Here is a 20,608-nt window from a genome sequence, read left to right on the forward strand (position 1 = left end):
AAAAATATGTGGATTTAATGCATTCTCACACACACAGTAGTTTAAGTACCAGTCAATTAGAAAATGTTTCATGGACATAATCTTGATGGTAAAAGAATGTTCTCACTTTTTGTTTTTTTATAGGCTATGATTAGGTACTTCATTTGGGTTTGGAATGTTTAACGACAAAACTGAAGATGAAAAGATGTGAAATATGACGGGTAACATCCGACAGACACCAGTAAGTTCTAGTGAAGTTGTCAGTGATGACCAATTCATTCAACCTTCAGTGATATCTAGTCTTCTCTCTGTTTGTCCACTCGGGTGTGTAGTTACTGGGCATATGCAGGGTACCACATCAAACGATTCTATATTTGTCGCTACTGTTCCTGGTGCTGATACGTATTGTTACTACAAGATCAATAGGGTGAAGTTAGTGTATCAAAGGTTTCATATTGTAATACTTCATTGTTTTAATGTAAAGTCAAAAGAATAGTCAGTGAGCCACCGGTAATATCTGATCTGGCTCAGTCTCAACATTCTTTACATTTTTTCAGTCAATGAAATAGAGGTGGATAAGAAAACTCCTCTGCCACATTGCTCAAGCTCATCAGTTGTTACATTTTCAGATCTTTCTTCTGTCTCGATGGCTGACCAAGTCAGGGATCTGGCCAGTGTTGTTATCAAGGCATCCAGTTTGGAAAGCACCTCTAAGTTTGTAGATTTTGAAAGCAGAAGAGAAGACAATAGAAATGAGAAGATACAGTCGTGTGTATCATACAAATACCAAAGAGATTTTTCGGATGATTGTAAAAACTTAAAAGTTGAAAAAGTATATCCATTCTCGCAGAATCCTTCTCATTTTATGCTTGAATCCAAACCTTTCTACCATGATTTAATAGATACTCTTTCAGGGCCTTCAGAAGACAGAAAAATGCAAAAATTACCTCCTGTTTCAACAATATTACAGCCTCATATGGCTTATTACTCTAGAGAAATGTACAAACCATTTCAGTTTGACTTCATACAAGAAGTACCTTTCCAGGAAAATGCAGATGTTTCCATGGTTTGTGAATCACCTTTTGTATACTGTAATCACCAAGAACCACAGTCTTTTATTTCACATAATTTGACAGAGCACCACAAGACTGTATTAAAATCCAGCCCAATGGAGAATAGTTTCTATGATGTACTACCAGCTTCTACCTCAGATTTTGGACTACAAAAACAAGAAGCAGTTCAAGCTTCCCATGCCTTTACAGAAATGCCTCATAGTTTTTTCAAACATCAAGGCTTAAGCACTAATACTCATAACATAAAAAGTGAATCAGGCATGTTTTTCCAAGCTGACAGCAAACACTCTACAGCAAATGATGATGGTATCCTGGTTTCTCCCTCCACAAACCGTTTATTAACACCTCTGGACTTTGGGACAACAACATATGCATCAATTTCATCATCTATATCACCTCATGCTTTCCAGAGCACTGAAGTGCACCACTGTGATTCACATAGCCAAAGAAAGCATGTGATTCCATCAAATGTCAGTCTGTCCACTGGAGTTGCCTTAAATTCACTGCATTCTGTTGATTCTGTTCATCCTTGTGCTAGTGTTGACACATTAGCTGCATCAGTGTTGGTAACAGCAACTGAAACAGTGCCTAATCATTCTTTTATGAAAACTGTAGACATGCCATCTGAGATGCCTAACCTCCACTGTTCCAGATCCACTGCATCTAGCCCTCCATTTTCCAAACTTTGTGAAGTATCTAAAGAGAATGCAGATATTGGCCTAAAGAGCTCGGAAAGTGTTCCTGTTAAGGCAACTCGATGTTCAATCTTATCATCCATTAAAGAAGAACCTTTGAATATAGAAGTATCTTCCCATGATACAATTTCTAATGACAACTCTTTGCACCCTCCTGCAATGGCTCAACTTCCCAGTATGATGACTTTCTTTAGATGCAAAAATACAACTGAAAGTGATTCAGAATTGCAATATTTGCCATCATTTTATTCTGTTTCTGGCTGTACTACTTTAAAAAAGCAGGACCAATTTGAAATCCCTGAGAACACAGGATCCACCTTAGAAAAATTATCTCTGAAAAAGGAAATCTCAGCAAATATAAGAAAATATGGCAACATGTTTTCACCACCACCTGTCTCTACTGTCAGTGCTAGCAGACACAAAACACTTGTAGACAGTAACTCACGTTCTTTTATTCCATTAAACTGTGTAAAATCTGAAGTTAGTGGTCCTACTCAGAAAGTTTCAACAACTTTACCTGTTTCCAAAACAGCCTCTATCTCCATTGATAAAATGAGACCATGTGTTTCTCCAGTGAGTTGTAAGATTTCTGAACATGATGATAGCAAGCATAGTGAAAAACAGTGTTTGTTGTGTCAGTCTGGTAAGCCATGTGATTCACGTGTCCTTCGATCTCCTGTCACGAGCACCTCTCATTTAGAGTCACCTGTCCCTTCAGTAAGCCCCTCAAAACCATTTCAGTGCAATCTGTGTGGTAAAAATCTTGCCACAAAAAATGTATACCAGAGCCACATGCGGTCTCACTCTGGTGATAAGCCATTTACATGTGAACTGTGTGGCCACTCTTTCTCACAGAAGACATCCCTTACCAGACACATGAGATCTCACACTGGTGAGCGTCCATTTCCGTGCGATATTTGTGGCAAATGTTTCGCTGACAAGGAGCGTATCAAGATCCACATGCGTACTCACACTGGGGAGAAACCATTTGCATGTAGTGTGTGTGGAAAATGTTTCTCTCAGAAGTCAACCGTGAAAAGACACATGAGTGTCCACACTGGTGAGAAGCCATTTACTTGCAAGTCTTGTGGAAAAGGCTTTGCTAATAGAGGCAATTTAAATGCCCACAGCAAAACCCATAACATCACATAACTCTTGCATGTTAACAAGTTTTATTAAAACTACCAACAGCATTAAAGAAATATGAATATCAATTTTGAAAGTATCTAAGTAATAAAATGCCTTAGGGAAGTTGTAGTGGCATGATTCTGTTGCCATCATAGAGGCATTTCTTACCTTTATTTAACTATTATGTTACTGTAAGTGGGACAAAACAAGTGAAACAATTGGAATGAGTTATTTGAAGAAACATAAAATTATATCTTAGTGATAAAACTTGTTAAAGAAAAAGTTAGATTCTCTTTATTCATGTTTTGTGTAACCCTTTTTCCTGCACAAATCTGTGAACACTAGACCAAGAAAGCAAATTTGGTGATACAGTTTGAGATGAAGTCCTAAAGTGCACTTAACAGTAGATTCATAGCAACATAACTCACTGTAGGGAAATGTCAGAGTGCAGTAACCTAAGCTTTTATTTAGTGCCGTGAGATGTCATTAAATGTGTAAACTGTTATGTTGCCTAGCAACTTGAAGACTCTATCTTTTTTTTTTTTTTCAGTTTATTGAATACGTTTAATGATAGTTTTATATGGTTGCCTCTTGCATATTCATTTAAAATGAAGTACAAATATCTACTGATATTATTCAACCAGACTGACTGTATTTCTGTAAATATAATATTTATAAGAACTGCTTCATTCAAGAATGAACTTACAACTGAAGGCAATATACACTTAAAATAACAGGAAGTGTGTAGTAAAGGGTTAGATGTATGAAAGGTCAGTGTATCCATGAATTATGTTTTTAATTTTACAAAGATAGTGATATATATATATACATATATAACTGTGTGTGTGTGTAAGCCACGTTATTTATACCAGATATTTTATAATAGTTATTCGAACTTTCAATACATGTAATATATTTACATATGCATTTTCCAGTCAATGATTGTTAATTATTTGTAGTTTTCAAACCTTATTTTGTTAGCATGAAGTGGTAAAACTATTTAAACAGATAGAAAAGAGTTTTGCATTAATCTTTTATATAATGAGGGTCGATATTTGCCAGTCGTATATGTTTGTATTCTAGTCTAATCCATTGAATAGAAGCAGTGCTATATATTATTGGTTGGAATTTTAGTTTGCAATTGATTCAGACACTCGTGTGTAACTTTTTAACATGTTTTATTTGATTTTTGTTTTATCGTTGGTTTAGATCAACAAGGATAGTTAGTTTTGTGTGATCTATTAACAATTTATGGATATTAATATCCATTCAAGTAAAATTGTGTTTTGATGTTTTTGTTAATAAATAGCGGAGTTTGAGAGTGTATATAGTAATTTTGTAGAGCTAAGACATTTTGTACCTGAATGTAAACCAAAAAGGTATACACACAAGCTAAGAAGTAGTTTACGTGTATACTGGGCTCAGGAGGGATAAGAAATTGTCGCTTGAGTACTTTGTGAAAGTGTTTGTCAGAAATTCTTGTTAAGCCTAAACAAAGATATTTAACTAAAGGTTTGATAACACATTTAATAAGTAGAAGAATCATTAAAAATTACATTATATGCTGACATGTATTTTGCAAGTCTGAACAAGTAGTAATAATACATTTGTGTTATACACTATTGAAATGTGAAGTTTGCATAAGATCACTTGGTAAATGTATGCTGTGTAGGTTTTGTTTTTGTTTTGCTGGTTGTATTGTTATTATAGTCTTTTGATTGACTGTTTGTTGTCTCCATTATGGGGTGAAAACACTGTACCTGTAATTTTTCTGGTCCATTTTCATGTTTCTTTGTTTCACGTTTCTCATGATAACAACAAAAGAAATTGGTAATTTTTAAACAAAAACGTGAGAGATTGTACTGCGGGAACAATATCTGTGTGCTTATTTTATTCAAATTATAAATATGAAATATTTGAGTTTTTTAGAAATTGTCACCCTGCCAGTAGAAAGTAATATTATTCAATGAACCTATCTATTTTTTGCTGACTATGCTAAGTTTTAGTGTACTGTAGATAGTAGCCTGTCAGACAGTTAGGACTGTTGTACCATTTGGACGTTGTCTGATATTTTCTTCATGGTAACTCAGCTTTTTTGAACAGTGTGTGTGTGAGAGAGTGTCTAATTTCAGATAAAATTTATGTGATGAATGTACTTTTAAAATAATTCATCTCTTCAACTGAAATTTTAAATTGAATGAAATTGGTTATTATCTCAAAATGTAATACAAATTGAAACTGCACAACACAAATAAGATATTTTTGAGCATAGTTGTTAAACAAAAATGAAAAACTTTACATGTCCAGAATTTCCTTTCTTCTGAACAAAATGTTTAAAATATTTAAACAGAAAATATTTAAATCTACAAAATAATCCAAAAGGTCATTGTTTAGTCCTAGGAATTACAGCATTGTTTGTACAATGTAATATACAGCATTTACTCCGAAACAAAGATAGCATTTGTAGATGTCCTCTTTCTTCCCAAATTTCAAATGATCTATTTAATGTTTATAAATGTTGCTTTCAACAACACAACTAGTGATGATAAGGTAGACACCAAAGTTAGTTAGTTTTGATATAAATTTTAAATTACTTAAAACTGAATCTGTTTTTGTTTTCTGCTGTAAAGAAAAATGAATATCTAGCATATTTAGTATGATGACTAACACAGTTGTTGTTGTTGGAAAAATCATTAAAAGTTAGACTATGATATATTTTTGGTACCTCCAGTATGGTTACTAACTTGTTAGTATGCTTGAAGAATCAATATTAAAAGTTGCAGACTATGATATATTTATGGTACCTCCAGTATGGTTACTAACGTGTTGATAGGCTTGAAGAATGAATATGAAATGTTACAGACTATGATATATTTATGGTACCTCCAGTATGGTTACTAACTTGTTAGTATGCTTGAATAATCAATATTAAAAGTTACAGACTATGATATATTTATGGTACCTTCAATGTGGTTACTAACTTGTTGGTAGGCTTGAAGAATCAATATTAAAAGTTGCAGACTATGATATATTTATGGTACCTCCAGTATGGTTACTAACGTGTTGATAGGCTTGAAGAATGAATATGAAAAGTTACAGACTATGATATATTTATGGTACCTCCAGTATGGTTACTAACTTGTTGATAGGCTTGAAGAATGAATATGAAAAGTTACAGACTATGATATATTTATGGTACCTCCAGTATGGTTACTAACTTGTTAGTATGCTTGAAGAATCAACATTAAAAGTTAGACTATGATATATTTATGGTACCTCCAGTATGGTTACTAACTTGTTAGTATGCTTGAAGAATCAACATTAAAAGTTAGACTATGATATATTTATGGTACCTTCAATGTGGTTACTAACTTGTTAATATGCTTGAATAATCAATATTAAAAGTTACAGACTATGATATATTTATGGTACCTCCAGTATGGTTACTAACTTGTTAGTATGCTTGAAGAATCAACATTAAAAGTTAGACTATGATATATTTATGGTACCTTCAATGTGGTTACTAACTTGTTAATATGCTTGAATAATCAATATTAAAAGTTACAGACTATGATATATTTATGGTACCTCCAGTATGGTTACTAACTTGTTAGTATGCTTGAAGAATCAACATTAAAAGTTACAGACTCTGATATATTTATGGTACCTCCAGTATGGTTACTAACTTGTTAGTATGCTTGAATAATCAATATTAAAAGTTACAGACTATGATATATTTATGGTACCTTCAATGTGGTTACTAACGTGTTGATAGGCTTGAAGAATGAATATGAAAAGTTACAGACTATGATATATTTATGGTACCTCCAGTATGGTTACCAACTTGTTGGTAGGCTTGAAGAATCAATATTAAAAGTTACAGACTATATATTTTTGGTACCTTCAGTGTGGTTACTAACTTGTTAATGTGCTTGAAGAATGAATATGAAAAGTTACAGATTGTGATGTATTTGTGGTACCTCCAGTATGGTTACTAACTTGTTAGTATGCTTAAAGAATCAATGTTAAAAATTAAAGACAATGATATATTTTTGGTACCTCCAGTATGGTTACTAACTTGTTGGTAGGCTTAAAGAATCAAAATTAAAAGTTGCAGACTATGATATATTTATGATACCTTCAGTATAATTGTGGTTTAACAATCAGTACTGTTTATTTTAAAAGTCAGTTTACATGTATGACAAGATTGTATGGATAAAGCATTTGATATATTGTGTGATTAGAATAGGTAGACAAGGCATCAAATCAAAGCTATTTAATCTTATCCTGCTTGAGAGTTTTAGCTGGAATGACTACAGTTTGTTGGCAGTTCATAGATACAATAGTTTGAACAAGAATATTAGATTGAAAAAAGTCTAGTGACCTACTTGTTGACAGAAAGATAAAATTCTGATAATCCACCGTCTGAAAATTCATTTTGTGTATATTTATATATAGACACACAATATGTTTTATTTTATAAGCTTTCAAGAACTGTTAGATGTGATAATTCCAAGTAAATTCATAGTAATCATAAAACAAGTGTACTCCGTATTAAACAACAGGTCAATTTATGATGTTTTGGTCCATTTGGTTGCAGTTTTGTTTTTCTGGTGATGGTGAAATTTTTGCTAGAAGTAATTGTTAGGTAATACAATTTTTTTGGTATAAAAAAACACTCAGTGTAGGATTGTTTTGTTCACAAAACTATAAATTAATGGAGTTGCTTTTAATATAGCTCTGTTAACTTGAATATAAAAAACAATTCTGCTATAGTTTGCAGGACAAGCAAAGAAACAACTGGTCAGTTTGTTTTGGTGGAATTTATAGACCTATAGTCATATTGCTATTAAACTTTGTATGCTCATGAATGTTACAGGGTTTTGTGTAAAAGTAATAGTAATATGTGATTAGACTGTATGTTTTATCTGTTGTTTCCTTCACAACCACTTTTACATGTAATTAAAACAAGACAAGTGATTACTTAATGAAAAAGCTAAAAACTATTACCTTAGTCATTTTTTTCTCATATTTAATCAGTAATTAATCTTTCTAAGGATTAAATTGTATTATTTTATTTACACCCAAATAGTATAGTATTCTTTATATTTACACTCAGATAATTATGGTAATGTTTTTATTCACACCCAAGTAGAAATAGTGCTCTTTTTATTCACATCCATATAATAAATAGAACTCTTTTCTTCACACCCAAGTAGAAATAGTGCTCTTTTTATTCACATCCATATAATAAATAGAACTCTTTTCTTCACACCCAAGTAGAAATAGTGCTCTTTTTATTCACATCCATATAATAAATAGAACTCTTTTCTTCACACCCAAGTAGAAATAGTGCTCTTTTTATTCACATCCATGTAATAAATAGAACTCTCTTCTTCACACCCAAGTAGAAATTGTGCTATTTTTATTCACATCCATATAATAAATAGAACTCTTTTCTTCACACCCAAGTAGTTAATGGCAATCGTTTTTTTTCACCCCTAATTAGTGAGTAATACTTCCAAGAAGATACCAATCTTCTATTACACCTATATAATAAATAATACTACATTCTTTTTATATCCACATGTTACATAATTGTTTCTTATAGTTTTTGTATTTATACCTATTTCTCGTAGATTATTGCATGCCAAGAATTTCATTGTGCTTTTAACCTGCTAACACTTACTTTCTGATCTACATGTATATCATCAGTTGTTCTTTAACCTGCTAACACTTTCTAATCTACATGTATATCATCAGTTGTTCTTTAACCTGCTAACACTTACTTTCTAATCTGTATGTATATCATCAGTTGTTCTTTAACCTGCTAACACTTACTTTCTAATCTACATGTATATCATCAGTTGTTCTTTAACCTGCTAACACTTTCTAATCTGTATGTATATCATCAGTTGTTCTTTAACCTGCTAACACTTACTTTCTAATCTGTATGTATATCATCAGTTGTTCTTTAACCTGCTAACACTTACTTTCTAATCTACATGTATATCATCAGTTGTTCTTTAACCTGCTAACACTTACTAATCTACATGTATATCATCAGTTGTTCTTTAACCTGCTAACACTTACTTTCTAATCTACATGTATATCATCAGTTGTTCTTTAACCTCCTAACACTTACTTTCTAATCTACATGTATATCATCAGTTGTTCTTTAACCTGCTAACACTTACTAATCTACATGTATATCATCAGTTGTTCTTTAACCTGCTAACACTTACTTTCTAATCTACATGTATATCATCAGTTGTTCTTTAACCTGCTAACACTTACTTTCTAATCTGTATGTATATCATCAGTTGTTCTTTAACCTGCTAACACTTACTTTCTAATCTGTATGTATATCATCAGTTGTTCTTTAACCTGCTAACACTTTCTAATCTGTATGTATATCATCAGTTGTTCTTTAACCTGCTAACACTTTCTAATCTGTATGTATATCATCAGTTGTTCTTTAACCTGCTAACACTTACTTTCTAATCTGTATGTATATCATCAGTTGTTCTTTAACCTGCTAACACTTTCTAATCTGTATGTATATCATCAGTTGTTCTTTAACCTGCTAACACTTTCTAATCTGTATGTATATCTTCAGTTGTTCTTTAACCTGCTAACACTTACTTTCTAATCTGTATGTATATCTTCAGTTGTTCTTTAACCTGCTAACACTTACTTTCTAATCTGTATGTATATCATCAGTTGTTCTTTAACCTGCTAACACTTACTTTCTAATCTGTATGTATATCATCAGTTGTTCTTTAACCTGCTAACACTTACTTTCTAATCTGTATGTATATCATCAGTTGTTCTTTAACCTGCTAACACTTACTTTCTAATCTGTATGTATATCATCAGTTGTTCTTTAACCTGCTAACACTTACTTTCTAATCTACATGTATATCATCAGTTGTTCTTTAACCTGCTAACACTTACTTTCTAATCTACATGTATATCATCAGTTGTTCTTTAACCTGCTAACACTTTCTAATCTACATGTATATCATCAGTTGTTCTTTAACCTGCTAACACTTACTTTCTAATCTACATGTATATCATCAGTTGTTCTTTAACCTGCTAACACTTACTTTCTAATCTACATGTATATCATCAGTTGTTCTTTAACCTGCTAACACTTACTTTCTAATCTACATGTATATCATCAGTTGTTCTTTAACCTGCTAACACTTACTTTCTAATCTACATGTATATCATCAGTTGTTCTTTAACCTGCTAACACTTACTTTCTAATCTACATGTATATCATCAGTTGTTCTTTAACCTGCTAACACTTTCTAATCTGTATGTATATCATCAGTTGTTCTTTAACCTGCTAACACTTTCTAATCTGTATGTATATCATCAGTTGTTCTTTAACCTGCTAACACTTTCTAATCTGCATGTATATCATCAGTTGTTCTCAATCCCTAAATTTTAATATCTTATGATAAACATTTATTGTACTCAGTTTAATTATTTTAATTTATGGTTTTTTTTTTCATACTCTGAAAACTTGTATGACACTAAAGTAAACAAAACTTATTATTGTATGTGTATATATATACTGTGACAGATTTTAAAAAAATTTTAGCATCAAATATGATAGGTTATATTCAGAGAAATGTATCATGTTGGTGAATAGTGGTATAGTAAGTTATGGGTTTCTATACTAATGGAAAAATATTAGCTTATTTTATATATGCTAACTGATGAACAAGGTGTGATGCATAATGGGTTAGATATTTCTTTGTTATTATAACACTAGTTATTTAACCTTTTCAGAAGTTGAATGAAAGAATTAGTTTTAATTTCTTTGACAAGGTTTTCTTTGTTAGAAATGTCTTTTGTAGCTACTGTATACTAATTTGTACAAGGTCTTTAAAATGTCTAAGTTAGAAACTGGTATTTCTATATTTTCTGAGGCGTTACTGACAGAAATCTTCACATAACTGTAATTAAGAAAATGACCTTTCTCTTCGTATAGAAAACGCGGACGTATCTTGTCTTTCGTAAAATGAACTTCATAATGTATGTCATTGTAAATCTCTGACAGTAACAAAGCCAGAAAATGGTCAGTTCCCTATTTGTGAACATACACACACAGATCATTACTAACTTAACAATAAAGATGATTTTGTAATTTCTGGATAAATTTTTCTTTTAAGAAAAAAAACTGTGTGTGATCTTGTTCTCCATGAAATATTTTACCTCATTTTGAAAACGTTGAAAAATGTAATATTTTTTGTATGAATATTGTACCCTGTATGATAGACCACATTTTGTGAGAGCTTCAAAAGTTAAGATTTCTTCTCGAGTGTGTACCATTATGAAATTTGGCCTTTTGTTACTCTGTACCCTGAATACATTATTGTTTGTTTTCTAATACCAGTTGTAGTGGTATTTTTTATAAAATCTATTACACTTGTATGTATTTAAGTGTAATAGCATCTCAGGTTATGAGGGACCAAACTATCTCAAGTGCAGGATCACATGGTGTGGTATATATCTTTACTCTTATGTTTTGAAAACATAGGCAAAACTGTACTCCAATCTTTGCTGTATATTATATGTATATAAATAATCTAGATGTGTGTGTATTTCAGAAATATTTTGTGGGTCATACTTACCTGTTTCTTGAAATCAGAAAAAAAATATGGGACCAATATGTACGTTATTGTTATAAAACCAAATGTGATTGATGATTAATTTGATTGACTTACATGTGAAAGTAGGTTTTGAACCTGATTAAAAACTATTGATGCATGTGATGACATGTACATTTTTTTTAGTTTCATTTGTGAAACAAAACAAAATGTAATTATGAAGTCTGTGAAAAGAAATGTGTTGATTATATTAGTTGATCATATTGCTTGTGTTCAGTTCAAGGAAGGATTTTTTAGGCTGTACGTTTTATCTTTTACTTGTGATGGTTGACGGTGAAGAATAAACATATTTAGTTATCAGATCTGTTATTTATTTTAAATTGTCCTCGTCTGAGCATATCATGGGTCATATCATAGTTTAAAGCAAAAGACATATCCTTCTTGACCCGAAAGTGATTGTTCCATATAACTTTGACCATTCAGTTGTTAACACTCCTACGAAAAGACGTTTCTAGTCCTAATTTCTTCAAGCCCGTTCCCCTGGCTGTGGTTTCGCAAGATAGATAGGGACAGTGGGAATCTCGTTAATCCATTCATTAATGGATTTAAATGGCAAGTTCAGTTAAATACAAAATTATTAGGTTAATATTAATAACCTTTCAAGTTGCACTTGGGCCTATTAGGCCCCACTTTTCGTAGGAGTGTTAACCACATATTTCAAGTCTGTGTAACTTGTGATTGAGTATTCTTAAAACATGAACTCAGTAATAAATTAGGCTTAACTGCTAAATGATCAAATACCATTGACAAATTCAGAAGAGTAACCTCGTATCACAGTCAGTTAATATCTTCAGCTGGTGTAAGTTTGTTCTTGTTCTACACACAGGTTAAATATATATAATCCAAGTCTATACTTTGTTACAATTAGTACATTGTAATTTAAATTAAGAGTGATATTTGTAATTGTAAAATAAAAATACTATTGACATTAAAGACTCAAATATATTTGTGATAAAATATCAATGAAAGTACCATTTCTGTGAAGAATCGGTATTTTATCAACCAGTGACAAATTATTCAAAGTTTCAGCCTCTGTTTTTTCCTCCATGAATAAAACCCATAATGCAGGATAAAACATTCTACAAAGGGAAGAAAGTGAAAAACATGGTCCAGTTACTCTTATTTTGATTTCAGTAAATAAATGTCAGGCTATACCTGACCAGTTCCTTTAAAAATGTTTTGCAAACAGTACAGGTTTATACACTACAAGTATACATATATCTCTTATTATTGGTTATCATAGTGCAAGGATTTAATCTTTAGTTACCAAAATTTAAAGAGAAAATAACATTGTCACCAGTGATTTTGATAACTGACTACTAGGATTTTCACTTGATGAGTGGTTGTATATACATATCTAAATACACTGGAGAATACTTACTGTATTTATTGTATGTTTCAGGCTTTAATAAACAGCAAAGGGTAGAAATAAGAACCTCAATCTCAAACAAGTTTTGTAACTTGCTTAGAGCTTCTGCACTATCACTGTTTATTTTACGTTATTTCTGCCTTAACCTGATTAGATCATTAATAGATGAATTAGTTTCGAATCTCCAGTCAAGTCCAATTAAATGTTTGTGGTAAATTACAACCTTTCACCTGAACTGTATGTGAGACATTTCTATTACCTGACCTTTAACCCTCTTTGGACATCGGTTTAAATCATTCACATCTGAAGACAGGCTGTTCTTTTTTTCAAACGACACTCTGTGGTTGTCAGTATATCTCTATAAAACTGAAATCAAAAAATACATCAACTTTCATTTGTCCACAAATTAGATTCAGTGAATAACTGTTTCTTTTAGAATGTTAAATGCAAGGACACTTAAATTTAACAGAGAAACATTAATGGAGTAATGGCTGATTCTGGCGGACATCCAAGCTGTATGGAGCATCTGTTCAGTTAACACAGTAAAAATCTTCATTTTCTCCTGTATCTCAGTCTCCTAGTATGGTTCACCACTAACACTTAATTTATTCTACAAGAGATGCATTTTGTTTGGATGGTAAAACAACTTTTTTCCTGATGTTGTCATAACTTGATTTCCAACTATTTCAATTCCTGAATATCCATAGCATTTGTCATTGTCAGTGATTATCAGCTGTTATAAATGTTTTAAAGACAAGCAACAATTAAGCAGAAAGCAACATCAGACTAGAAATATTTGAACATAAGAGCAGATGCTCGTGTAACATAAGCGTGATCCTCTAGAAATATCAGCAAGTTTATGGTATTATTATTTAACTGAAAGAGAAAATATCTTCATGAACGTTGTAAAAAGGGCACTGATGTCTCGCCAATCAGATTCTGTTAAATTGAAAGTGTTAATCAGAATATAATACTTTAACTGTTTTGTTTTGTTTCTTTGAATATTTGAACTTAATGTTATTTGTTAATTACAAAAGTAATTATTTGAAAGTTCCCTTTGAAATTGTTCTGTTTTTCTTTAACATATAAATTTTTTGTTCTGAGAAAGACATTACACTTAGCAAATATATTATTTCTTTGGAAGAAATTTTGTTCTAGCTTCAATAGATACATGTGGTATTGTTTCTAATGCAAGTTACAGCTGCTAATATATAGTATACAGTTACAGTTCCCCACTGGCACAGCCCTAAGTCTGAGAATTTACAATGCTAAAAATCAGTGTTTTGATTCCCCTCAGTGGATTCAGCATATATCCTGATGTGACTTTGCTGTAAGAAAACCCAATTACAACAAAAACCTCTGGAGAACAACCAGTATTTTGAAGAGGGAATGGTTGTTTTATGTTTTCTTCACTGTTTTAAAGATTTTAATCATTGTGTTCATTGTACTTCAGTTGTTGTTTTTAATGAATGCAAATCCAGTTACAATACTGTATCAAAAACATAATTAACCACCATCTACTGTGTGGTTACAATAAATGTACTTTACATGCATTATTACAATGATGAGTTAGGTAAAGATAGCCTTTGCTGTTGATTGTTTATTGTTCAAAGTTAATATTCTAGCTGAAGGTAGCCTAAGTTATGCTGGTGTTAAAGGGTTAATCAACAAGAAACACTGCCTCACAGGTTTGTTAACAAACTGCTGATGTGAAAAAAAAACACCTAAAACTTAATGAAATACATTACAAGGCAGTTTGGATTGATAAATGTGAAATGAAAATTTAGTTATTGTTTTTCACAAGAATGAACTGCCTTAAAAATGAATAAAACAAGAAATGCTAATGATTAATCGTAAAAAGTAAGCTTCTAATATCTGTATAAAAACTTATATTGGAGCATCTTATTTATACCTTCTTGGTGGTTTATGGAAAAAGAAAATATGCTTCATGCAAATGCATATTTCAATAGTATGACAGGTGTGTGGGCATTTGTTTAACTTGAGATTTATGCTTGTAATATTTCAATGAATAAAATGGTGTTTGTAAAATAAGTTTTCTAACTTGCTTATAAAAATACAGTTCAATAAATCTCTTACTTGTACATGTGGTAGTGAAGTGAGTTACTGTCCGAATGTTGATACTTCAAGAACTTATTCATGGAACTTGAAGAACAAAGGGTGAAGTTGACAGTAACACTTTTGTTTTTCCATGAAGGTTTGAGGTCCAAGCTGTGTTTAGTGTGTATTTCTGTGTAAAAGTGACACAGTAAATCAGACATTTAGTTGATGGAAGACATGTGCAGCAGGTCCTGTTGACTCCCTTCACTGATGGCCTGTCTCTTCCTGAACACTATTGCATTCAGTGTGCCTTTGTTGTTTTTTGTTAATTACAAAGTGTGACATTATAGTTGTGTGTGTTTTTACAATAGAACTCCAAGAGAGTAGTTTCAGAGAGACATAACGTGGTTATTACCGAGAATGCTTGTTTTGAAAATTAGGTATTTAGATGGAACTGTCAGAAAACAGTTACTTGCAAGATACTTGTTGGATCCAAAAAATGTTTGAGATGAATCTATAATATCATCCTCTGAACAGATGTCTGTCACTTGTTGTTGGCTTATTTTCTTTGCCTGAGATTGAGTCACAGCACATGAAGGAAACGCATCTGGATTCTCCTCAACAACAACAGTATTCTTGAATGGAAACTGTGATCACCTCGCTAACCATTTTGAGTTCAGCAACAATTTTTCCCCAGCCAAACTGTTTCCCAGTGATAACGATACGCCTTTAATTGGCATTGTAGGTCTTACTTCAACCACAACTGGTCCCGAAACTAGGTCTGATGCTAAATAAATATAACGTACAGGAACCTTAACAAAACCACCCTCAATACCCTGAGCAATAACAGACTCACCAGTGGCAGAACTTGAATCTAAAGGCAGTTTTCCTTCTTAGCAATGAGTCGCCACAGTTTAACGTAGAAAACGTATGAATATGGAATAACCAGTCTCATTTGTCAAAGACAGAACCAACAGACATAAAGGGTTTAAATTCTTCCATAACTGCATCAGCCTTTATATTATCATTGGCTAACTCCAGAACGTCGGGTGACTTGGTGAAACTAAGTCCATTCGTGGACACAAACGCACTGGATATTGCCTCTTTTTTCTTTTCAAAGGACAAAGCATGATTAAATGTTTTACAGAAATGACAGAGAAGCCTTGATGTTTTGTCCTGTCTGTAATAATATTTCAAATTAGAGGAGCTGGATTTTGTTATAAAAATCCCGAACTATATTTACAAGTTTTTGTCAAAGTGGTAGGAATTTCATTTTATGAAAATATGTTTTATATGTTAATAGTTTAATCACTGGACAGTGCAGCTGCTTTCTGTAGTTTCAACTTTCTTTTCGTCGAAGTCAGTTTTGAAGTCATCGCTTGTACAGCGTTTAAATTACTTAATTAGACATAATTGTCTTAATCTGCCAATACTGTTGCCAGTATGCGTCGAATTACACCATCAATAAAAATAAACCTCTCTTTTTTTTTTTTTTTTTCGTGGGTGAATTCCATATTAGTTTGACTATCTTGCTTGTGATAGCCTCGAAACTTTTGACTACAAAGCCTCGAATATTTCGAGAATAACTGCTTTAAACTTATTAAAATATTCTATAGAGGGAGTGGTATAAGCTTCTTGTACCAGTTAAAACACTTTGTAATAATAATGAACATCTTTCGGTAGGCCTTTCCGTGGTTTGAGCAATTTTCTTAAAATATTGAAAATATTTATCAACTTTATTAGATTATAGTAGAGTAAATTTCCGTGCCAGGCATGGCCGAGCGCGTTAGGCGTGCGACTCGTAATCCGAGGGTCGCGGGTTCGCATCCCAGTCGCGCTAAACATGCTCGCCCTTTCAGCCGTGGGGGCGTTATAATGTTACGGTCAATCCCACTATTCGTTGGTAAAAGAGTAGCCCAAGAGTTGGCGGTGGGTGGTGATGACTAGCTGCCTTCCCTCTAGTCTTACACTGCTAAATTAGGGACGGCTAGCACAGATAGCCCTCGAGTAGCTTTGTGCGAAATTCCAAAACAAACAAACAAAAATCAACTGTTTTTTGTTTTTTTTAAATAGACTTTCTCATGTGGTTAAAAGAGAACGCCAATTCTCGGTCTCTTCATGAAGTTCATTTCCCCCTTCATTTTTGTATACAATTTGACAACGTTAATATAACGTAACACTTGTGATGAAGTAGAAATTTCTATTTTCTCACTATCTTTTCCATTTTGTTCATCTTCTGAATCTCTCACACTGTTACCATCTTGAGATTCTATTATAGATTTTAAATTAATTTCATTAGTTTCTGTTAAAAACATTCTTGTGAACGTTCACAAAACTTTCCACGTTCACAGAATCATCTGAATCAATCTTCTCCATCAGTTTGGATTTCACTAGAATCGTCATAACAAACAACTTTTCCACAATCTCCGCCATTATCAAGAATAAATCCACAGTTTCGAAAGCACTTTATTACACATTTGATTAAATGATTTAAAAATGTAATTACATCTAACACGTCAATTTTCATGGTCATTTCAGATGTTCTCTTAAAGTCCATGTTTGCAATAATATGCTAAAGCATCAGTTTTCTGTATTTCAATTTTATACACTGTATAATTCCATTATCTATTGGCTGTAGAACTGATGTTGTACATGGGTGACAAGTTGTATTATCTAGGAAAAGTAGAATATTCATATTTTCTTGTTTCATTCTTTTGTTTAATTTGTTAAAAAAATTCCTTTAATATAACACTTGTCATCCACACTTTATTATTCACTTTCCATTCTACAGGAAGCTGATTCTTTCTTAAATTTTTAAAACAGCGCGGATTTTCACTTTTACCCATGGTAATTTTTTTAAAATTTTAAAATGAAGGAAGATAGGAATTTATTTTCCTCGTGAGAATTATTTAAAGAGTAGAATTTTTCACTTAAAAGACATATATTTCTACAAATTATGAATCTAATTTAACTATAAAAATAATGACGGCAGAAAAAAGAACAGACTATATTTAACCAATACTTACTGTAACAAAATGTCCAAGAATTTATTAATATTTAAACAAATTATTAATTAAACAATAATTTATTAATATTTAAAGAAAGCACTAATTAAATAAAATATTTAATCAAAAACATTTTCCTACTTACTCAGGTTCAAACCCTGCTTATTGATATATGAGGTAGATGAAAGATAGTTTTCAGTCCACGTTACGTAGGTTCCACTATAGAGGGCCTCATATAATCTTAAGATAATACTGCAAAATTTTTACATTTCCGACTTAGACAAGTTTTACTGTATTTAAAATACCAATCGAGTTCAAAGTAGTCATTTTGCCTTAGTCGATAAGAGTCGAGTCTAATTTCCATTTCTTTAAGCCTAATTTATTTCTTGGCTTTGATACGGCTTTGTTCTTTCTCTTTTTTTCGATTTCCATACGTTTTGTTTTTTCTTTCACCTTTGATATGGGCTTTTTCAAGCTCAATTTGTTCGAGTTTTAGCTGGATTTCTAACTTTATCAATCGACTCTCATTGGTCAGTGGAAACACTTGAGTATTCCGTTAATGCTTCTCAGATAACAAATTACCTATTAACATTTCAATACGCTTCTTACGTCATTTTTTTCATTGATTTTTTAAACCTCTAATTTAAAAACTTAGCAAATTAAAAAAAAACCTTAATAATCAGACACAGTAATCTTGTTGATACTGATAAATGTAAATTGAAGTAAGGCTTAAATTTTAATTGAGATCGAATTTTGTATCTGATTCACATTCAGACACGAGCCCGCAATTTATTATGTTACGTATTATAATCTATCTTGGACGGGTTTCCGATTTATTATTTTACGTATTACGTTTTCAAATAGCTGAGAATTTGAATTTGGAAGTTAATTGAATGTCAGTAGATTGATACATACGATATTAGGCCCGGCATGGCTAGGTGATTAAGGCATTCGCCTCGTGATCCAAACATGCTCATCCTTTCAGCTGTGGCGGCGCTATAATGTGTCGGTCAATTCCATTATTCGTTGGTAAAAGAGTTGACGGTGGGTCGTGATGATTAGCTGCTTTTTCACTAATTTTACACTGCTAAATTTAGGGACGGCTAGCGCAGATAGCCCTCGTGCAGCTTGGCGCGAAATTCAAAACAAACACGCGATTTTCCTTCATAACTCAAATGTATTTTAATATACAAACAACAATACAATTTATAATAACGTTTATTACACACGATTTATGTACAAAAATCTTGCAAACAATACTGAGATTTCTGTCTGGTCTGGAAATGAATAATTTATCGACGGTTCACGATGAATGTATTAATTCTGTTCATACACAGGTACAATACACTCGACGTGAGGCTAGCTAGCTCTATTCTTAACAGGTCTCACGCGGTTTATAACCTAACTTTTCGCCGATGAAGATATCTAATGTGTTCGTAGAAATACTGACGTCAAAAGTGAATTATATGAAATTGGACGGCTTGTAATGTTCGAAGTATATAAACGTTCCTTGTCATATATCTAGTTTAGGATTAATAAGCGTTTATCACAATTATAGCTTCTGAGGTATACGGTATAATAAGTGTAGCAAACCAACAATATATAAAAGTGCCCGCGAGTTGCGATGGCTACCTTTTGCAATCATTAGACGAGATTCTCGAAATTTCAATTGAAAATACCTGCAATCACTTGTATTTTACACACATACACATCGTTGATTCTTATATTCGTGAATCTTCTACTATTTTTAGAGAATAGGCGAGACTTTCGCAATACACAGTTAACAACATAAGTTATATGCATTTCTAAATAGATATTAAACTGAAATAAACATAATGTTAAAATAATCGTTAGTCTATTACAATATGTAGCCACAGAAATCACACCTTAAAATGGTTTTGTTTTTAATTTTAAATCATACAAGTCTAATGACATGTAAGAAATGGCAGGTCCTCTCGGACTGTTTAACAAAACATTGACACAAGTAGCAGTCTTACACTGCTAAATTAGGGACGGCTAGCACAGATAGCCCTCGAGTAGCTTTGTGCGAAATTTCCAAACAAACAAACAAACAAACAGACACAAGTAGCAGATGCCTGGTTGGGAATAAAAGAACTTGTGTGTTTTTAATATTCACGCAAAGCTACACCATCTTTGCCAGATAAACTAAAGGAAATACACCATATTTGCTAAATACACCAATATTATCAACAATATCCTCTCCAACTCTTAGAACATTAAATTAAATAGTGGAATATGCAATCATCCTCAAACGCATCGAAGCGAATGCTATTTTGTGGCAACCATGGACCCTCTGATTCACAAGTGAGGACATTAATCTGTAGACTATGCTAAGCCTAATAATGGAGATAATTCTATGTGATGTATTGCTCAGTTTCTTGTAATAATAGAAATTAAAGCCATTCTTTTAATATCGTTTGTTTGTTTAGAATTAAGCTCAAAGCTACACAATGGGCTATCCGTGCTTTGCCTACCACAGGTATCGAAATCTGATTTTTAGTGATGCGAGTCCGCAGACGAAAGAAGGCTTTGTGCGATATCTTAAGATATGGATTTTAGTCGAGTTGATTTTAACAAAAGAGAACCGGAAATACGG

The 20,608-nt window shown here is 32.3% G+C and overlaps 1 protein-coding gene and 1 long non-coding RNA gene across 2 annotated transcripts in view; one reads left to right on the top strand and one right to left on the bottom strand.

The window, feature by feature from the left end:
* The window catches only part of LOC143228785 (uncharacterized), a 30,412-nt gene extending 18,553 nt beyond the window's left edge, over positions 1-11,859 (top strand). The window contains exon 2 of the mRNA XM_076460143.1: positions 124-11,859. Within this exon, the coding sequence (XP_076316258.1) occupies positions 626-2,899 (2,274 nt within the window). The 5' untranslated portion in view covers positions 124-625 and the 3' untranslated portion in view covers positions 2,900-11,859. The remainder of the gene's footprint in view (positions 1-123) is intronic.
* Positions 8,118-12,960, bottom strand: LOC143228786 (uncharacterized). Its single transcript, XR_013015457.1, has 2 exons — positions 12,532-12,960; positions 8,118-8,424 (listed from the first exon to the last, which is right to left on the bottom strand). It is a non-coding gene; the product is annotated as an uncharacterized LOC143228786 (long non-coding RNA).
* Between the last annotated feature and the right edge of the window lie 7,648 nt (positions 12,961-20,608).

The sequence above is a fragment of the Tachypleus tridentatus genome, chromosome 10 (assembly GCF_004210375.1).
Source record: "Tachypleus tridentatus isolate NWPU-2018 chromosome 10, ASM421037v1, whole genome shotgun sequence".
NCBI lineage: Eukaryota > Metazoa > Arthropoda > Merostomata > Xiphosura > Limulidae > Tachypleus > Tachypleus tridentatus.